The sequence below is a fragment of the Mustela lutreola genome, chromosome 9 (genome assembly GCF_030435805.1).
Source record: "Mustela lutreola isolate mMusLut2 chromosome 9, mMusLut2.pri, whole genome shotgun sequence".
Classification (NCBI taxonomy): domain Eukaryota; kingdom Metazoa; phylum Chordata; class Mammalia; order Carnivora; family Mustelidae; genus Mustela; species Mustela lutreola.
The window spans coordinates 34072359-34093689 of NC_081298.1; the positions used below are offsets into that span (position 1 = coordinate 34072359).

The 21331-nt window shown below is 38.7% G+C and overlaps 1 protein-coding gene across 4 annotated transcripts in view; it reads left to right on the forward strand.

The window, feature by feature from the left end:
* PLCB1 (phospholipase C beta 1) overlaps positions 1–21331 on the forward strand; it is a 682758-nt gene that overhangs the window by 463643 nt on the left and 197784 nt on the right. For all 4 annotated transcript variants that reach the window (XM_059133978.1, XM_059133980.1, XM_059133982.1 and 1 more), the window contains exons 8-9: positions 2566–2666; positions 3954–4120. In XM_059133978.1, the coding sequence (XP_058989961.1) occupies positions 2566–2666; positions 3954–4120 (268 nt within the window). The remainder of the gene's footprint in view (positions 1–2565; positions 2667–3953; positions 4121–21331) is intronic.

Genomic DNA, 21331 nt, shown 5'->3' on the forward strand with positions numbered 1-21331 from the left:
CCCTTTTGGGATTCTTTGTATCTAAGCATGGAATTGAAGGAACATCATTTTTAAAGTTTACCAATACCTCACAATTTCTGGAATAAATGGGCCTGAATAAGACTGTATTGCCCTTCTTAATTATCCCTCCAAAAATTTCTTATAACAATAGCAACAAGTAATCACTGATGATCTGTTTTGTATTGGAAGCATGATGAGGTGAGCCAAGTCTTTGACTACAAGCAAAAGACCTAAGGTTGGGTCCTATGTCCTGGGTTTGCCAGCAGACATTAATTGGTTAACTATTATGCCTGGTGGCATATTTGGGACACAAAGGAATTAAAGGAAAGTTAGTGACTTCACTCAAAAACTCATAGTCTAGTAGAAAATCAGAAATATAAAAAATATGGGGAAAACTGTATGATAGACTCTGTAATAAAAATATATAAATGTGAATTGTGAACACAAAAGAAGAATATGCCACCTTTAGTTAGTGTGGTCAGGCAGGATTAGAGAAGAATGAACACTGGGTATGATCTTTAGAATGCTGGATTGAGGGCTTCCTCCTGCTCAGATAGGACACAATGACTCTGTTCCATCCATTTCACCAAATCATGAGATCCAGGAAAAGAAAATATGTAAATGAAATTTGTGAATTTCAGCCTTGTTTAAGATGTAAGGAATTAGGACTTGTCAATAGCTTTTTCACAGATACCTCATCAAACCCTTTCAGTTCAGCTTTCAGTGATACTCATTTTAACTCATGTCTCCAAAAATATTTCTTCTGTTTTCCTACATCAACCTTAAAAGCTTTTGGGTATCCTCATCAGTCAAGTGAGACAAAGAAAAAGAGACAAAGAAAGTCAGCTGTATTGAAGTGGTTTCTTTTCTATGTGCTAACATCTAACTGGCAATGAAAATAATATCGTGTTTATTTAGATTATCTCGTTAATTTTTCCTCCTTAATAAAAAGTCATAATCCACAGCTGGCAAATAAACAATGGCTAGAGTTTCAGGAAAGCATACTGTTCTATGAAATTATATGTATGGAGTCTTATATAAATGACTTCAGTTGAATCTGATATCCCATGGGAATTCTGTTCTATCAATTTCTATCTTTCTCATAATATACATTTATATACTTAGTAAATATTTATTGTGGACGTATTATGTGTCACACAGGAAATCTAGCAATTAACAAGCAACACACAAGTCCTAGCTTGTGTAGTTCTGCATGTTACTAAGAAACAGAGCCATACAGCTGGGAGCACAATATAGGTAGAGTGTTGAAATACCACACCAATGAAATGTAGTGGTAGCCCAGAAAGAAAGACAAAACCCAGGGCAGGAGGAAGAGGTTTTAAGCTAACAGAAGAAGAGAGAAAAAAATAAAAGTTCAGTAAGACCCAAGTATATCAATCCTGCGTTGGACCACTGATAATAGACCTCGCTGTGCATACTGCTACACGTGTTGTTTGGTTATCTCAAAATTCTGCTTTGCAAAGTGGACTTTTTTTCCAGCTCTATAAATGGATTTAGTAAAGGAAATATTATTTTATTCATTCATTCCACAAATATGAGACTCCTGCTGTTTGCCAAGTGGTGAGCTAACTTCTCTTATCTGTTAGCAGGCAGGGTACAATGTCAGAGAACAAATTTAGGTGCTTCTATAAAAGTACATTTCAAAACATATGCACTTGGTAAAAGGAAGGGATTTTGGTTTTTTTGTTTTTTTCTTCGTTTAAGGGCTTGAACATAAAAATAATTATATAAACACATACCTGAAATAAGAAAACCGTCTGAAGAATGTCTTTCCTGTTAACCTTGAATAAGGTTTGAATACATGCTTCCGGTTTCCATGGCAGCCCAACTAAACAAAAATATAAGTCCAGAAATGACTTTTTATATCAATGACTTGCTTCCCAAACAGTAAGACCAAGAGGAATCAGTGAGAAATAATGACTAGTGCTCTCCTACTTACAAAAACTGTTCTATAATTTCTCAGGTTACTTAAACCAGAAGGAACCTTCTTTGAAAATAAAAAAGATACAAAATTGGAATTTATGTTTTCATTTTGAAAATGTCTGTTTCCAGGTTCTTTGCCCTTAAAAAAATTATTCAAACATCTTCTAAGTAGCCTATAAACAATGTGAATATGCTTCATGCCACTGTACACTTAAAAATGGTTAAAATAGTCATTTTTATGGTGTGTATATTTTATAACAATTTTTTAAAAGATTGAAACTAAAAAAGAAAAAAGCAACCTAACAAAAATCTGCAGTACAGACTCTGGTTTTGCTAGGTCTAACTTACTTAGTAAATGTACTTTAAAAATTGTGTTAACATCCCTTGAGATGCAGAAAACTGAAGTTTAAATTATAGTGACCAAGCAACAGAAAGGATGACATTTGATTCTTCAAAGCAAGTGTCCAAATGAACTCTACAGCTGGCCTCATAGATGTTTTCTGAATGTTTACCCTGGGCTCCTGGAGAAAGAGGAAGGGAGAGAGAGCCTTGAAAAGAGGGTAGGGGGTAGGATAGGGAAAGAATAAGACATTTCACTGACCCTGTTGCTTTATTTCCCAGAACGATTCAATACCTCAAGAAGATTTCACTCCAGAAGTATACAGAGTTTTCCTGAACAACCTTTGCCCTCGACCTGAAATTGATAACATCTTTTCTGAATTGTAAGAGAACAACACAGCATTCAAACCCACTTTTTTTCAGCTTGGGGTGGCTTGGGCAGAATGTATTAAGCAATGGAGGGAGATGAGAGAACTCTTCGGGCACTGTGTATGACAACAATGCTTCTGTGTAATTTGTTGGAGACAATCAACATTCCTACCCCAGAGGGGCAACCACTGCTTTTAATGAGTGGATGTTCGCCATGATCTGTTGCTGGGTATTGGTGTTTTAGTATCCGTGGGGGACTTTGCATAGTTTGAAGATTACAGCTAGAATAGAGCATCTTGGCTCAGTGGAGACACGTGATGCAGGAAGATCTCTGACCGGGAAACCAGTCAGGTTACGTCTTGGACACACATTAGTGAAATGAGAACTCTGGATTGCTAAGCACCCTCCCAGAGGAAAGTCATTTGTTTTTATTTTAGAAAATATATAGCCATTCTTTTAAAAAAAAAAAAAAAAAAAGAAAAGAAAGAAAGAAAGAAAAGAAAAAAATGAAAAAAAGAAAAGAAACAAGCCAAAACGCCAGGGTAAATGCAGAGCAGTAGCCATTCACCTTTCCTAGTTCACTGAAATCCACAGGGTGACAGAAAATCAACCAAAATAGATCAACAAAATAAGGATTTTTTTTTTTTTTTTTAATGTGGAAGACAGGCCAACAGTGCTAAGAATGACACTGGATATACTCACTTTGTGATGTTCATTGCTATCAATGATGTTTTGAGCATCAGTCATAATTGTACCGTTGAACTTGGCTTTGGGTTGTCAACAGGGTTGAAATGGGAAATTGAATCACACTATGTTGAAGACTTACAGATTTTTGCTGAAGCATAACTTAATGAAAATAAAAATGTACCCAGGTTGTTTACTTTTTTTTTTTAAGTAGTGTGTAATAAATAGATCTCTAAATGATGAGGTGGGATGTGGGAATTTGATGACCAAACCAGAAGGTTAATGTCATAATCCAAAAAACAACCTATATGTGCTGTGTTCAGTTGAGAGTGGTGCAGCTTTACACAGAAGATGCACTGTTTTCCTACTGTGGATTCTCTTACGCATCTGATATACTTCAAGGGCATTGAGATTTAGTGGCAGGGATTGCAAAAGATATTTGCACCCCATAGAATGCAGCAATTGTGATGATGAAACACACGTTTTCCAGGTCAGATGGGAATGTCCAGATAGCTTACCAGGGGTGGGAGGATTTTGTTTCCCTATAGTTAAGTGCAAATATATGAATGACATTTGGTGGACCAGTATTCTAATTTCTGGTTTTTAATTGGTTTTAGTGGTGCCAAAAGCAAACCATACCTTACTGTTGATCAGATGATGGACTTTATCAACCTTAAGCAGCGAGATCCCCGGCTAAATGAAATACTTTACCCACCTTTAAAGCAAGAACAAGTCCAAGTATTGATTGAGAAGTATGAACCCAACAATAGTCTCGCCAAAAAAGGTCAGTCCACTTTGCCCCACACTGTAGGGAAGCTGGGGTTTCTAATTGAGAATGGGTCACCCCCCTATTGGTTAGATCTGTTTCCCACATTTGTATGCCTGCTTTCCTTTCTGTCTTAAGTCACTAGTGGTTCAATTAGATTTAGGCATGTGATTTTTGCTGTTGTTGTTGTTATGTATATATATGCATGTAACATATTTTTTAAATGTCTAATCATTCATTTTGTCTTAAATTTACCCAGTGACTGAATGCATATTTCTCATACAGGAAATCTTAAATGTTGCCTTTTCAGGGGGCACCTGGGTGACTCAGTCGGTTAAGCATCTGACTCGATTTTGGCTCATGAACTCAGGATTGTGGGATTGAGCCCCATGTTGGGCTCCATTCTGGGATATTCTCTCGCTCTCTCTAAAAAAAAGAAACATTTAAAGGTTGCCTTTTTGGCTCTGTTTCTACAAGTTCTGTAAAATGACCCATAGCTTTCTCTAAATCTCTAAAACGAAACCTAAATCTCTAAAGCTAACCCTTATTTTATTCCAGTTTACACTACTGATGAATTTCTTCACTTAGGAAAATGTAAAATTTGGCTTTTTATATGTAAAAAAGTCAGTGTTTGTAGAAAAAAATCATTAGTCTAAAAATCAATATCGGAAAGACAGTTCTCGGTTTCCTGGAAGTTAAGAAATTCATGTTTTTTTGATTCTGGAGAAATAAATTGCCAAAATAAGATCATAATGATTTACTTGCTGCGAGTTTCCATTTCCACGTGGCATCACATCCCTGAATCAGCTCTTTAGCTTCCTTTTACCACTAAGACCACGTCTCACCTGGACTGATATATCTTCATTGAGAAAACTAGCGTGTTATCACTGTTATTATAAATTGCTTAGCTATTCCACAGGGAGGAAAATAAAATGCAATTAAGCAATTATTAAGAAAGATAAATTGCATGTTAATATGAAGGCAGATCATAAGTAACAGAAATAATTCTAGCAAGCTCTTCGTCATTAATAAGGATGGTTATCATAAAAGTAGATTAAAATGCCCTTTAACCCATTGTATTTATTCTGGAATTAGTCCTCTAAATGAAAACAAAAATGAATGTATTAAGTATAAAAGTAAAATATTACCATTAACTTTATCCTACATGCTTTTAGTTGGGAACTCACAGATGAAATTTTTTTGGCTTTTGTTCATTTTCATGGTCAAGCACTTTGCCTTTGCTGTCATCATCATCCTTATCCCTGCCATGGAGGTGAGGCCCGTCAAAGGAAACGGATGACTCATCGGTGTATGTTGGCATCACTAGGCTCACACCCCCTTGAACCTACCTATCCTGATACCCTTCCATCCCCAGCCAGGTGGCATTTCTCCTTAGTGTTATGCAGGGAGTAACTCCTTGCAGATTTCACTGGCACAACTTGAAATCTGAACTTCACCAAATGTAACTAACACGATGATATAAGAAATCCAACAAGACCTCCGGAAACAGCCCATGGCACAAAGGAAACAAATAGCTTTTGTGAAACGAGTGAGGCACTTCAGAGCCTAAACTTTGCCGCTTCCTCCCCTTTTCACGCCACACTATGAACAATCCATTCCTCAGCCAGCGTATGATGCCTCCATCCGCCATTCTCTGATCAAATGCAGGAAGTAGAGGATACAAAGAGAGAAATCTGTGACAGATTATTGTAACATTCTATAACCCTGGCGAACCCATGTTGACTCTAATGGAAAATTAAGATGATATCTCTTAGCATTTGCGAGTTTATTTGGTGCTATCATAGAGATGCACTAGGTATGAATTTCATAATTACAGCAGGCACACAAATTTCAGGTACATTTAAAATAGCCGTTTCATTTGTTTTTCCACAACTTAATATGAAACTGATGATAAGCCTCCATGTCAGCCCTGGTGTGATTTTTTTTTTTTAAATCACAGATTTCATTTCTTAACTCAAAAACTCTTAAAAGAAAATAAACACGAGCGTCATTTTGTTTGCTGCTTTGGGTCTGTTTATGTGAGCACAGATATTTGAGAAAATTGTTTTATTGTGTTGTGTTGTTTCATTGTCAAAAGGAGAACGATTTTGAAATCTTTCTTTGTAGGACTAAGAAATTGCTGAGTTAAAAGCTCAATTTGCTAGTAATTATGAGTTTTAATAATATTTTTATACAAAGAGGAAAATCAATTTTTAAATTTGGTTTTGCTTTTCACATTTGATATTTGACTTTAGGATTTTTCCAAAAACTCTCTTTCATTTTTTTTTTAAAGATTTTATTTATTTATTTGACAGAGAGAGAAATCACAAGCAGGCAGAGAGGCAGGCAGAGAGAGAGGAGGAAGCAGGCTCTGCGCTGAGCAGAGAGCCCGATGCGAGACTCGATCCCAGAACCCTGGGATCATGACCTGAGCCGAAGGCAGCGGCTTAACCCACTGAGCCACCCAGGCGCCCCCAAAAACTCTCTTTCATATCTTCTTATTTATAACATAGCTACAAGTAAAATCAAACAAAGTGGAATTTAAGAAAGTATGGTTTACTTTCAATATGATGACATACAGATTTACAAGGAAATTAGTTTTCATTTATTACATGACTTTCATTTAAAAAAAAATTTTTTTTAAGATTTTATTTATTTATTTGACAACGAGACAGAGAGATCACAAGTAGGCAGAGAGAGAGGGGGAAGCAGCCTCCCTGCTGAACAGAGAGCCCAATGTGGGGCTTGAGCCCAGGACCCTGAGGTCATGACCGAGCAGAAGGCAAAGGCTTAACCCCCTGAGCCACCCAGGTGTCCCATTATATGACTTTCAAAATGTACATTATTATTTTGTAAAGAGAAGCAAACTAAAATTTGAGGTCAAATGACTTATCTAATATTCATACTAAGATGATCTTTGAGAAAAGAATTTTTAACTTTCAGTCAACTAGTTAATACTTTTTGATGAATAAACACAAAAGAAAATAAGTAGGATATTAGTAGCATATAATAAGTATATTACAACATAATATACTTACATTGTATACTTACATTGTATTATACTTATAATAAGAAATATACTTAGAATAAATTAGAAGATGAAAATCAGTATATTACATTATAATTTTTCTGCTACTTTCATTTTGACTATTTCCTCAAATGTGCATAAGCATTGGTTATATTGACCCACGAATTCAATTTCAGTTTTCTGAAAAAGATACTTCCATATTGCCTATATTTGTTATATACTGCTAAGACTAAGATGCATCCATAATGTATATATGTAACAATATAACTATATTCTCTGATATGAAGAAACTTATGTTTTTAAAGTAGGTGTTAAACAAACAAACTTTACACAAAGTTGCCATATGCTAATGTTTAGTTTTCATATGCACTGCACATAATTTTTACATAGGAGGTAATCTAAAATTAAGTGAAAATTTTTCAATATGGCCAAACATCAAAATGCTTAAACTGACCATAGGTTAGTCGACTAAACATAGATTTGTGAAATGAAAGAACAGAAGGAATAATAGACTTTGATGCCTTGCGGGCCTGCTGTCATTGGCAGGTTGGCCCCATTTCCATGCTGGAATTCTTGTTTTTGAAGACGCCTGTATTGGTGATAAACAATCACAGGGTTTCTGAACAGTGTAAGGCCAAATGTGCATATGTTCAGGCTCCACAAAGAAAAATTTGAACTTCTTGCAGAAAATACTGTTCTCAAGGGAGTTTCGTTAATTTTTATGATTGAAAAATCACACATTGCAAAATGCCGTGATCCGTTGTGTTGTTTGCACTGGAACAAAATGCGTAATGCTAAACCATGTTTAACACAGGAATACACAATGACCCCAGCCTCTTCCAAAAGGTCCTGAATGTCTCCCAAAGGGAGTTTGTTTGGTTTCTTTACTCACTTACACCTTTCAGAAGGAAGGCAATGAGTAAAATTAGCATGAAAAGAAGAAATTGATATCCCAGGTAACAGACCACAGATTACATTGAACTGTTATGTCTGTAAAGGAAGGCCAAAATTCATTTTAATAAACCAAACCCAGAGAAAACATTGAGTCTGATCACATTTTTGTTTTTCTGTGAAGAGCAGGTGTTTATGAGTATTTGTTAAGCAATTGAATTAATATAACAGATTATGATATTAACAGATGTTTCTAGCTACATTCCTTTTTTAAATCAGTTCTTTCTCTTCAATTTTTATAATACTTTGTACAAAAGTTCCCTTGCTTTATTGCAATTAAATCGTCTAGATGAAACCATATCATCTCTTTTAGTATTTGATCAGTACTGCCTGAATTAATAGTTAAATAATTAAAATGAGGGGCGCCTGGGTGGCTCAGTGTGTTAAAGCCTCTGCCTTTGGCTCAGGTCATGATCCCAGGGTCCTGGGATCGAGCCCCGCATGGGGCTCTCTGCTCTGCGGGGAGCCTGCTAACTCCTGTCTCTCTCTCTGCCTGCCTCTCTGCCTGCTTGTGGTCTCTGTCTGTCAAATAAATAAATAAAATCTTTAAAAAAAAAATAAAATAAAATAAAAATAAATAAATAAATAAATAATTAAAATGAACTCAAAATACAGTAGCAAATTGATTTGGTTTTAAACAAAGCAAATAGAAGTTGAGGTAGAGCAAGCATTTTTGCTTTAAACAGACCTACGCTAATAGTAACATCAGTACCAGAAAAAACCTATTGTATTTTCCAGATACTTATTTTAAATACTTACACAATTGAACTATATTATGTCATTTTTGTCAATGGCAAGATGCACCCAGAGTGTTCTAGAGGCAATCCGGGGCTTGACACTCTTCCAACCTGTAGTATTAGGTGGAACTCCTACAGTAGAAAAATGACAGAAACTTAACTGCAGCACAGAAAGAAATTTATTGTTGGTGCATATGAGCAAAAAGTCAAGGAGTGTTTTGTGTTGGTCTCAGCTTCAAAAACCAGTGTTGTCGGGGCACCTGGGTGGCTCAGTGGGTTAAGCCTCTGCTCAGGTTACTATCTCAGGGTCCTGGGATCAAGCCCCGCATCAGACTCTCTGCTCGGCGGGGAGCCTGCTTCGCCCTCTCTCTCTCAGCCTGTCTCTCTGCCTACTTGTGATCTCTCTGTCTGTGTGTCAAAAAAATAAAAAATAAAAAGCCTTAAAAAAAAATAACCAATGTTGTTATACTGACCCTTATGGTTCTTATTATGACTGTAGGATGCCCTTCATCAACAACCACCATGTAACTTGGAGAGAAAAAGGTGCTTATCATTATTTTTTTATATATATAGTTTAAGATTTTTTATTTCTTTATTTGACATAGAGAGAGAGAGAAAGAGATCACAAGCAGGCAGAGAGGCAGGCAGAGAGAGAGGAGGAAGCAGGCTCCCTGCTGAGCAGAAAGCCCGATGTGGGACTCTGAGATCATGACCTGAGCTGAAGGCAGAGGCTTAACCCACTGAGCCACCCAGGCGTCCCAAGATGCTTATTATTTATAAGACCTGGAAACTACTCAGTGCATCTGGGACCACACATGGCGGTCACTTGTAGGGAGAGAAAGAGAGTGAAAGGGAGCATGCCGGTATGCCTAGTGTTCCATGGGCTCACTCTTTATTGGTGAAATATAAAAACATAAGGGCAGGAAGAGAGAAGACAAGTGACCCAAATGGCCAGTTACTGAAGTTAAACCAAACCTTCTAAATCAAAGGAGCCTTGGGGCGCCTGGGTGGCTCAGTGGTTAAGCCGCTGCCTTCGGCTCAGGTCATGATCTCAGGGTCCTGGGATCGAGTCCCGCATCGGGCTCTCTGCTCAGCAGGGAACCTGCTTCCTCCTCTCTCTCTCTCTGCCTGCCTCTCTGCCTACTTGTGATTTCTCTCTGTCAAATAAATAAATAAAATCTTTTTAAAAATAAATAAATAAATAAAAATAAATGAATAAATCAAAGGAGCCTTGACGAGTGGAAGAGTCCTGGCTTCCTAATAGTCATGTGGCTGGCAATGGGTTTATTCAAGGTAATTGTCTTTGAAGTGGATGCCTTTTTGAAATGGATGCCTCAGCCATCAAAGCTTAAGTCAAGCACTTGCACTACAAAAAATAGTGAGTTTACACTGTAAGGTTTTAATGACTTCAGGCCTGACTGGATCCAGGGGCTCAAATGATGTCATCAGAATTGTCTTTCTACATCTGCAATCATTTTCTCTGTACCGCGTGCAATAGGCTGGCTTGGGCAGACTCTCCTAAATTAACAAGAAAGCCACCAGCAACTCTAATACTGAGATTACTTTTACTCATATTTCCATCAAAAGTACCAGAAACCCCAGCCTGGCTTAAGTCACACAAGGTCACTGCTGAAGGAGGATCTCTGTGGCCTGTAGAATAGCATGTAATAATTGGACAGACTTAGGTCGTCACATGATTTTCCCTTGAGCCAATGAAGAGGCCACTACTTAAACCACATGGTTTGGACTGACAGTGGCAGGGATGTGATCCCCTGAAATTCAGTCCAGATGTGCTTCCCAGGAGCAAGATTGCCTGCCCAGGCAGATAAGAAGAGCTGATTCCACTAAACCTGGGTCAGAAATCAATAATTCACCCATACTGTTTATTTCACCTTAGGAAGCCATTTAACCACTTTGACCCATCCCACCTACTCGTCCTCTCATTTTTTAAAGAAAATGCTGGGTAAATTAAGTTTCTTATGATAGGCAGGTCGCATGTGTTTATAGCTGTCCGCAAGACCTTTTTGACTTGAACTGATGAAAAGTGGTCATTGGTATTTATGCCAAATTATTTCAGACCACGTACAGATCTGGAATTCCAATTCACGGCACTGGGCAGAGGCATTCCTGAATGTTGCTGTCTCTTGGCTGAGTGACTTATTTAACTTATTGCAAGTGATAGGAAATTAGAATTATCTGATGATAAAGACTGAAAAAAAATATGCCCAGTCCTATGTGTGCACTAATATTCATTTCTGACTCAGTCAACTCATTTATATATTTTTTTATTAAGAGGGAATTATAGTTAAAGAGGTGAAGATTTATGCTAGAATTTTACTACTTACTTCATCACTTAATTTTCCCGGTAGATTTTTTCTTTTTTTTTTTTTTTAAGATTATTTATTAATTTATTTGACAGACAGAGATCACAAGTAGGCAGAGAGGCAGGTAGAGAGAGAGGAGGAAGCAGGCTCCCTGCTGAGCAGAGAGCCCCATGTGGGGCTCGATCCCAGGTCCCTGGGATCATGACCTGAGCCGAAGGCAGAGGCTTTAACCCACTGAGCCACCCAGGTGTCCCCTTCCCAGTATATTTTTAAAAAATCATTATTTTCCCAGCACCATTTGTGGGTAGGAAGCAGAAGTTACTAAAAACATGATTATTTTTATTAATGTCTGCTGTTTAACCTTGAGAGATCAAACAAGCCATAATTAAAGGAAGAGGAAAAGTGTTCATGGTTAGGCCGGTTAATCTCTGGCAAAGGACTTGACTTGCGTGAGCTTCAGTTTCCTCATCTGTAAAATGTGATTATACCCTCACTAACAGACCTAGCTACACTTCCCACATCCCTCGGTATTCATTGTTCTAATACAGTCAACAGCTCCACTACAAGCTAGAACTTCCCCTAGAGTTGCCCACAACTGTAGCTTTACTAAGCCGCCTTTCCTTCTTTTCCCATTTCTATACTCCTTCACTGCTATTTCCTGGGTTTGCCTCCCAAACAAATTACTGGCACTCAAATCCTTATCTCAAAACCTACTTTTAGAAGAACTCAAAGATAAGCACTTTTCATAAATAGCCCTGCAAAATCAGAATTGAGCACTGCGAGAAAAAGCATGGAAAAAGGCAGTTCCCCTAGCTCATCCCTTCTGATCTATAACATAAATGTCTTTGTTGTTACCATTCACAAAGGCCTGGCTGGTGGCCTCAATTCATGGGCTCTCCTCTCTCCTAACAATTAAGCCCAAACTCTTAGGAAAGGCAGCTGAGAAAGTGACTGGGACCATATTTTCTGGGCCCCAGTACAGAGTCCTCCCTTCTACTCCAGACCCACTTGGGACCCTCCCCCGGGACTTCCTAAGAAAAGAGATAAAAGTCAGCTATTTAGAAGTTAGCAGTGGGCATCCCCACAAGTCATTTTCAAACCTGTCTTTGATAGAACCTATTTTACTTGTGTTTGTTTCTTCTAAGAAAGTCTCACAGGAAAGGCCAATGTGTAGGGAAAACCTTTCAAAGCCCTTTGGCTGAAGAGAGGCATGGAGCTGTCTCCCCCATTCACCTCATTCTTGGCAGGCCCTTCCGCCAAAACCCCAGGAGATTCAGGATGCTCGGTTTAAAAACCACTCATCTGGAGGGCGTATTGACTGGTTTAAAGATCTGCCTCACAATTAAGATGGCATCCATTTAAATATTCTTATAGAGATTACCCAGGTAGCGTTACCAAAATAAATAAATAAATAAAAGATTTGAAATGAATATACAGAATCAACTCAAATGGGAGAGATTTTCTTCCCAAAAGACAAAGGCAGAGGCAAACTGGATGACGTAGCCAGTTCTTTTCATGCTTTAATTAAGTTACTACACTGGGAAAGTGGCTGGAAAGCCACTTTAGTATTTTATTGATTAAGATTCCATTTAAACTCCACATATTGACTTTCTGGCCCCTGTGGAAGGTCACAGGAGAATGACATTATCATCTGTGAGTATATTCCAAGCTCCTCTTGACTCTGTGTTTCCTATGTTCATAGACTTCTCTGTATTTCAGACTGGCTAAAATGAGAAAAAAAAAAAATTGTTTCAAGATAGCCATTACAGGTCCATTGTTCATTAGCTGACTTGGTAACTTGCTTCCCTTTTCCCTTCCTTGATTGCATTTCCTCTTTTCCCAGGAGGCCGAGGATTGAGGAGAGGCATATATCTGGCCCGTGAACCCTGGGATTTTTTTTCTCCTCCAGAGTTTTTTTTCAGTGATGTCAGTGTCTGCTGAGAAGCACAGCTTTAGCCAGAAAGTCACAGCCATGTCCATTCACAGCTGAAGTGGCCTTTGTTCAGAAAACAACCAATCAGGAAAGCTATAAATAGTCAAAGAGTAACTCGAATGCCAGTTCCAAGGTGTGGGGACGTCAGCTTCATAGCCTGGTCTACCCCAGACTGCTAGATTTTGTTAAACCCTCTTTCCCTCAGCCAACTGTTTCTTCCCCAGGTGTTTTGCCATTTCATGTGAGAGCTGTTGGGACAAAGCAAATAATAGGTCCTTTCCCCCAGAGGTTACTTCCTATTAGAACATAGCACCACCAGTTGCTGACTATGATACCTTCCCTCTTCTCACCAGGGGGCTATGGCTCAGTTGAAAGGAATAGCCTGGCCAGGTTACACTGCTCTGGAGAAAGGCAACAATGTCACACACATTTGGCTCCCAACAACTGCATTACCCATAGTCTACTACTGTTAATAGTTTATCTTGTACTAAGTGGGAGAGAGACATCAAATGCAGAGTGAACCAACTCCAGGGAAAACAAAGTGTGTCTACAAGGAACCCAGAGGAGGTGAGATGTGGACTATTTACCCTCACACTTACCAGCTGAAGTAAAATGAAAATGTGCCACAGCAATGGGTGAAATAATGTCAGGAAGCTGAGAAGGGCCAATAATTTTGTTAATTCATTATAGAGATTCTCTAGGAACTCTGTCTTAACTCTAAATCACCCTGGTCTCCAGGACTCCAGTGTGAAAGCAAAACAGAGTAGGGAACGTTATTTTAAGATGAAGCCTTAACTGAGGATGATGGACAAAATCAGCCTTCTCTACCTGAGATGTAGAAAATAAGCCAAAGATGCTTCATACTAATGTCTCTAATTCGTCTTTTCTTGGGTTCTCTCAGGGGCCAACTCTGGGAGAATTCAGGTACAGAGAGTCTGAGAGATGATCCAGTAGAAAGGGAGAATAAGGGGGCCCTGGGAGGCTCAGTGGGTTAAACCTCTGCCTTTGGCTCAGGTCATGATCCCAGGGTCCTGGGATCGAGCCCTGCATTGGCCTCTCTGCTCAGCAGGGAGGCTGCTTTCTCCTTTCTCTTCACCTGCCTCTCTACCTACTTGTGATCTCTCTCTCTCTCTCTGTCAAATAAATGAATAAAATCTTTTTAAAAAGAAAGAAAGAATAAGGAAGGGAAGGCAGCTAATAAGGTTGTAAAACAAATGAATTATCCATGTGCATAATTGGCGTTTAGTCCAGGAGTGAATTCTAGAAGTTTCCCATACGGGAGTGAATTCTAGAAGTTTCCCAAACATAGTCACTGAGGATGCTTTTAGGAAACCTTAACCCTCAGACACTTTCAGTCCCTTCCACATCTCAAGGAACTTCTCCAAGGTACCTGGTGCTCACTGAACTTTTCTTTATTCTAATGCATACTTGACTTAATTACATGGACATTTTATTTTATTTTTTAAAAAGATTTTATGTATTATTGATTTGACAGACAGAGATCACAAGTAGGCAGAGAGAAAAGAAAAGGCAGGCTCCCCGCTGAGCAGAGAGCCCAATTTGGAGCTTGATCCCAGGACCCTGGGATCATGACCTGAGCTGAAGACAAAGGCTTTAACCCACTGAGCCACCCAGGTGCCCCTACATGGACATTTTAATCAAACAAACATATATTGCCCAGATGACTTAAGAACTACAAGGAAGTGGAACAAAATCAAGATAAAGTCTATCTTAAGGAGACTCTAACTTGGAGGGGAGATGACATATACAAATAGCTATAATACAAGATAGAATGTAATACATCTCCATTCATTTAGTCAGTGTCTGTTAAGTGTCCTTTGAGTGTGAAGGAAGCTTGGAGGGAAGGGGAAATTTTATTTATTGAGGTTCTGGGGAGTTCTGGGAATTGCTTTAAGAAAGAAAGGCTTTCAAAGAGGAAAGTGACAGTCGAGCTATATTTCAGGAATGCTGAGACATTTAAAGCACTAAGAGATAATATTCTATAAGGCGCTCATCCAGAAGCATAAGTGAGCACATGTTCTGGGCTGGCCTTATGCTAAACAATGGAAGAAATATAAATGAATGTGAGGTTTGGTCCTTGCCCTTAGAAAGCCAATGTTGAGGGGCACCGGGTGGCTCAGTGGGTTAAGCCTCCGCCTTTGGCTCAGGTCATGATCCCAGGGTCCTAGGATCAAGCCCCACATCGGGCTCTCTGCTCAGCCTGCCTCCACCTCTCTTTCTGCCTGCCTCTCTGCTTACTTGTGATCTCTGTCTGTCAAATAAATAAATAAAATCTTAAAAAAAAAAAAAAAGAAAGAAAGAAAAAGAAAAGCAAACATTTAGCCTGACCATGGAACATAACATTCTGTTTAGGAATCTAGAACATTTTGCCTCCTTTGCTTTATGGTCAGAAACCATTGAAAAGGATCTCCTCTGACAAAGCAATATGACACCACACTAATAAAATGTAACAAACTGTTCCCAGCCGTCAGAGAACCTCTAACCCTTAACAATACATCAGGACTCACAAAACTCCTGCGTGAAGACTCCATGTCTGTGTCTAAGAGCTCAAGGTTCTAGGGTAAAGATGTGTACAGTTGACCCTTGAACGACATGAGTTTGAACTGTGTGGGTCCACTTGTTCATGGATTTTTTTCGATAAATACAGTGCAGTTCTGTAAAACAAATATACAAAAACAAAAACAAACAAAGAGATTAAGGTTCTAATATGGATTCTGTCCTTACCTAACCACAGCCATTTAAAAGGACTGTTTCATCTCACTGGGGCAGAGCTTGTTTCTCTGTCATGTTAAATACTAAAACTCTCTCTTATCTCCCAAACAGAACAATGAGGAGTAAATAAACTCACAGATGTGAGAACATTTTGATAAACGGAAAGTGTTAACTCAAATTTAGGTGTTATTATTAAGAACTTTCACGCAAACCACATCAACAAGTTCAACTGAGTGCAAGGGAAACTCTGGGGACTCAGAAAGCCAGGACAGCTGGGTGAGAGCTTCATCCGTAAAGGATATTGAGAGCATGTAGTCATTTCGTGGACATTGTCACACAGTATTGTGGACTTGTATTTGTACATACTTACGGCAATTGAACAGATTTTCAATGGAGATGGAATGAGAGTCTGTAACATGGACTCCAGGGTTGGAAAACAGATAAAGAAACCGGCCAAGTACATATCCTCTACAAAAGCACAGTTAGTTGGCAAGTGCCATAGGAAAGTTTGTGCCCAAGTAAAGGTTCTTGAAAAGGGGTCATTTAATAGATGATTTCTGAAAGCAGACAAATAGACTTTGGTGAGCCATGGCATAGTCAAGCCATCTGCACTTACTTTCTCTGAGCTGGTCTAGCAGACCTCGCACAAAGGTTGCAGCAGCATGAGCCAAAGGAATAGCCTTTCTGTGCTGTGCTTGGAAGTGACATGGGAGGTGTTAAACCATTGGACCAGTAGCATTCCAACATGCTCTGGTATCATGACTTTAAGAGTGGGGATTGAATAATGCTGAATGGCTTCTCAGCCACCTAATCCCAGTGACATCCAAGCATTTGAGTGCCAGATCCTGTCTAATTGGCATTTGGCTCCACAGAATGAGGCTGGTGGCCATGCTAGGTGGCAGACTCATTGTCCAGTTTGCCCATCTCGACTGTGTGATGACTTTGTGTGGATTTATAGGCCATCTGTCTTCCAAGACTGAATTCGTAGAAATTTCTCTGTGCCTGTAGGCCTTGTAAGATGTTATTTGCATGTGTTTGGCAATTTTTTTTTTTTTTAAGCTAACCTGTTTTTTTGTTTTTCTTTTTCCCTAACCCACAAAATAATGTCACATCTTCTGTTGAGCATTTCTCTGGTCCTCACACTGGCATAACACGTTTACTGTTTTATTTTATTTTTCTTCCTTAAAGTCAGACTTACGAGTTATAAAAATGCTAGAGGAAGCCTTTAAATCACTGGCAGAGTTTAGAATGTAAATGAAGTCTGAAAAAGAATTTTAGACCTTGACAGACAAATCCAAATCAAAGAGCTAATCCTCACGCCTCTGCCAGATGGGTCACTTGTCCTGCCTGAGCCCAGCTTCTTTTAACAGATTAAAGTCACACGTTTTAGAGAGATAAGTAAATCATGGGGGGGGTAAACTCTTCCTTGCTCACATTCAGTGCTATTTTTAGGACTAATCCAGGAGCCAGATAAAGCTAACTGCCATGGAAGCAAGACCCTCTCCTTTTCATCATCTGTGTCCCTCATTCGGGCCAGTGTTGGGAAAGTTAGGGGAATAGACAGCTTCAGTCCTACCCCCCAACCATCTGTCTCTCTTCATTCCCCGCCATGGGCCCGGATCTAGCACTCGCACTGTGTACCCCTGTGACCTCAAACAAGCGACTTCCCTCTCTAAGCTTCAGTTTTGTTCAACTGAAAATAGGAAGGGATTTTTCTCGTAGGATATCTGTGCCTAACAGATGGTCAGTGCTCAAGTGAAGGTAGCTCCTTCTCCAGTGATGATGATGGCAATGGTGATATTTTTGTTATTATTTACCTTCTCCCAGATTATGTATGGTGTCTTCTACAGCAGGATAACATAGTAGTTAAAGCACAGAACACAAAGCCTGACTACCTGGGTTCTAGTTCCATTTTATCCCCTTGTAAGCTGTGTTACGTTAGGCAAGGTACGTGCCTTAGGTTTCTCATCAATAAATTGGACGTAAAAGTATTACCCACTTCACAGAGTTATCATGAGGATGAAATGAGTGAATATTTATATATATATTAAGCAGTTTAGAAAGGTTTGTGAAATAATATGCTGGAAATAGATTCAACTCAAGGAGCTCTTCAAAGGCTGGTTCTCTCTACCTTCCATATCCTGCTTGCACTTATATAAAATACTTCCTTTCAAGTCAGAATCCATTAATAAAAAAAATACTGTGTTTGTAAATACACCATTATATTTTCTTTCCTTGAAGCTCTATGGCATAATTTTTTTTCTTGAGCCTTTTGCTGCCACCGCCTTCCATCTCCCTTTAGGTCTAGCTCAGGAACAGTTCCATGGTAGTGCTTTGATGCCATGATGGGGTCATTACCAAGGTAACCAACCTGACAAAAAACACAAACTCAACAGAAAAGAGTCTGACGGTGGGACTTTCATGGCACCTTAGTAATGTGCCATGAATTCTATTTAGAGATCAGCTTTTAAGCATACCCTGCTATACTTTTTTCTTCCCCTGGTCATGTAGTTCCTAAAAAGTATCTTGAGAAAGTATGGGGCTGAGGACTTACCCCCAGGCCTAGAAGTCTCAGTGCACAGAAGAACATTAGCTTGGGTTACCGGACCTTATCAAAAGTCACTTTCATAAGCTTATAGGTAGAAGATGAGGACCTGTGGATTTATTTCAGATATGCTTCTTACTTGGGAATTTAAAAAGAAATTCTACCAGGCTGAACAAAGAAGTTAAGAGAGGGTGTTGACACGGTGGGTAACTTGTCATTGCAGAGTAATGAAGTACAATCAACTCTTCTATTGTTTAAGAATTGATTTGCCCTATTCTGAATTATCCTAGCCCCTCTTTCTGGTCTTTTTTGATGGCTTTAGACATTTAATGCTGCCTGATTAGTGCATCTGTCAGGGGCTAAGCAGAGGGAGGAAATAAAAATCATTCTGCTGTTTCTAGCCACCAGGGAACACCAGAGCTTGGAACTTTCTGGAGCATCTCCAGGAAGAGTCATAGCCTTCTCTCTTCAGGACATCATACTTATCTGGAACTTCCCCAAGACTTGGGGCAAGGAAGTCTTAGTCAAAGAGTGCCCTCAAACCAGTAAGAAAAGATGTCCCTTAGCTCTCCCTTCTCTGCCAAATCTCTCTTCCCTGGGGCAAAGTTAGAATATTTTGTTGCTGTGTGTACTGCAGAAGGGTGAGAGGACTTGGAAAGGAAGAGAGGAAATCTCTCATCTGTTAAATACTCCCAACTACCCCAGAATTGAATATGCAATTTATTTCAGCTGCCTTAGAATTTAGTTCCAGAAGTCTCCTTAAATAGTTTTTTTAAGATTTAATCAGATAATTTCTCAGGCAGTGCTTTGAAGTCAAATTGTAATTTTACATGAGAGACTTGGGAAATAGAATTACATTAAATTAAATCTGTATGGTATTTTCTTCTGATTGAATGAAATCATGAGGGACACATCCCAGGACCACCATAAGGGGAGCTAGAAAATTCACTGACATTCATAAAATCAAAGGCCAGCTTGTCTCTGTCATGACTGCCTTAGAAACTTGTGGACATTGACCTGTCCTTACACACACTCCCATACCTGTTCCACACCAGCAGCCTTATGAGGTTGGTAAGAGAAACCAAGCACATTTCTAGCTGGTAAGTACCTGAGAGCTCAGACTGCTTCTGTTACTCTGACTACTCTCTACCTGGGAAAAACCCGACTGACAAATGCATCTAATGCCTTCTGTGATGAAATATTAGTCACTGCTTACTCTGCACTAGAAAGATGTAAATTAAAGAAAACTAGGGAGACCTGTGAAAAGTCTCTGACCAGGCAAAGTAGGTCTATAACAGAAGACCTTCAGTTCCTCCCATCCAATTCAATTTTACCTAAAAGTAGTAGGATAAAGTGATAAAGCATGTGAAATCTGACTTTTTAAACTTAAACATTCTGTAGTCTGGTGTAGTAGAAAAATCATGGAATATCAGGAGAAATGTGATGGTCTGAATATATTCATCTAAATTAAATTCTCTTTAAACCAAATAAAATTGCATCAAAGGAAATATTTCTTAAAGACATAATCTGGGAAGGCTGGAGACAATAGGTTAAGGGATAATAATTATATAATGTTGGCAGCTAGCTATGTACTTACAGCTATAACAATTCTAAGAAAACTGACAATGATCTGACATGTGAAAAGCTAGGGACCAATCTGAGTTATTCCATGAACACTTAAAAGTCTTAAAAACTGATGATCTTAGGTTCATCTGAACATGGGTTTGGCCTAAAATAAGGAGGACTAGTTAACTATTGTTAGGAATAGTCAGAACTCCCACCTGGATAAAGACTGAAGGTTTACTCTCTGAAGACAAGAGGACAGAGGGTCTGAAGATGACACAAGGTTACCACACTGAAACAAGGAGATAAAGTAACATATTTTATGTATACATAAACTTACTGAGTGCTGAGTCCTCCCTCCTTCTTTCCCCGTGTGCTCTGGAGTACTGACGTGCAGGCCTGCACTCTCTTGGCAAGTGATTAGATAGATCTCTCAGGACTCTGATCAGCTCAAGATGAAAGACCTAACTGTACTGACGTTAGGGGTGCTCCAAAGACACAAAGAATCATCCCTCTACAATGAAAATTTATTTTCAATTTATAGTCAGTTATCCAGATGCATTCAAAAATCCAATGAAACTTTTTAGTTTACCAATTTGAAATATAAACAGAAAACTAAAAATTACTGAACATATGAAGAAAATTTTCTTTTTTTTTTTTTTTAAGTAGAAATAAGGAAGGGCACCTGGGTGGCTCAGTTGGTTAAGGGTCTGCCTTTAGCTCAGGTCATGATTCTGAAGTCCTAGGATTGAGCCCCATGTCCAGCTCCCTGCTCAGCGGGGAGTCTACTTCCCCCTCTCCTTCTGCCCCTCCCCCTGCTCCTCTCTCTCTCTTTTTTGCCCACTGTCTCTCAAATAAATAAATAAGATCTTTAAAAAAAAAAAAGTAGAAATAAGGAAAATATGTAACTTTGGACAAAATAATGGTTATGTAGTGTGAAGAAAAACTTTAATTATATTTAAATAAGAAAAACTTTAATTATATTATTAATTAATTAATTAATAATTACATATATTATTTATATCCTTAGAAAGATAACAACGTATTGCACTATTGAAAAAGAACACAATGCTGTTTTGTAAAGAAATGTCAGAGAACACAAACTGGCTCTTAGACATTGAAAAAAGGACAGGAGAAACAACACTAAAAGAAGTGTTGGGAAAAAAGCTGAGGAAATCTCCCAGAAAGTAGAAAAAGAAATAAAATTAAAAATAGAAAAGAGGATGTATTCAAATGCAAAATCTGCCGAAATAATGTTCCAGAAAGAAAGAACAGAGGAAATTATCATAAGGATTATTCATGAAATGTTCAAATAAAAGGATAATAGCTTTCATACTAAAAGGGGTCAAAGAGTGCCCAGCATAAAAGACAAGGATAAGCTTATACCAAAGCACAGTGTTGCAAAATTTCAGGAA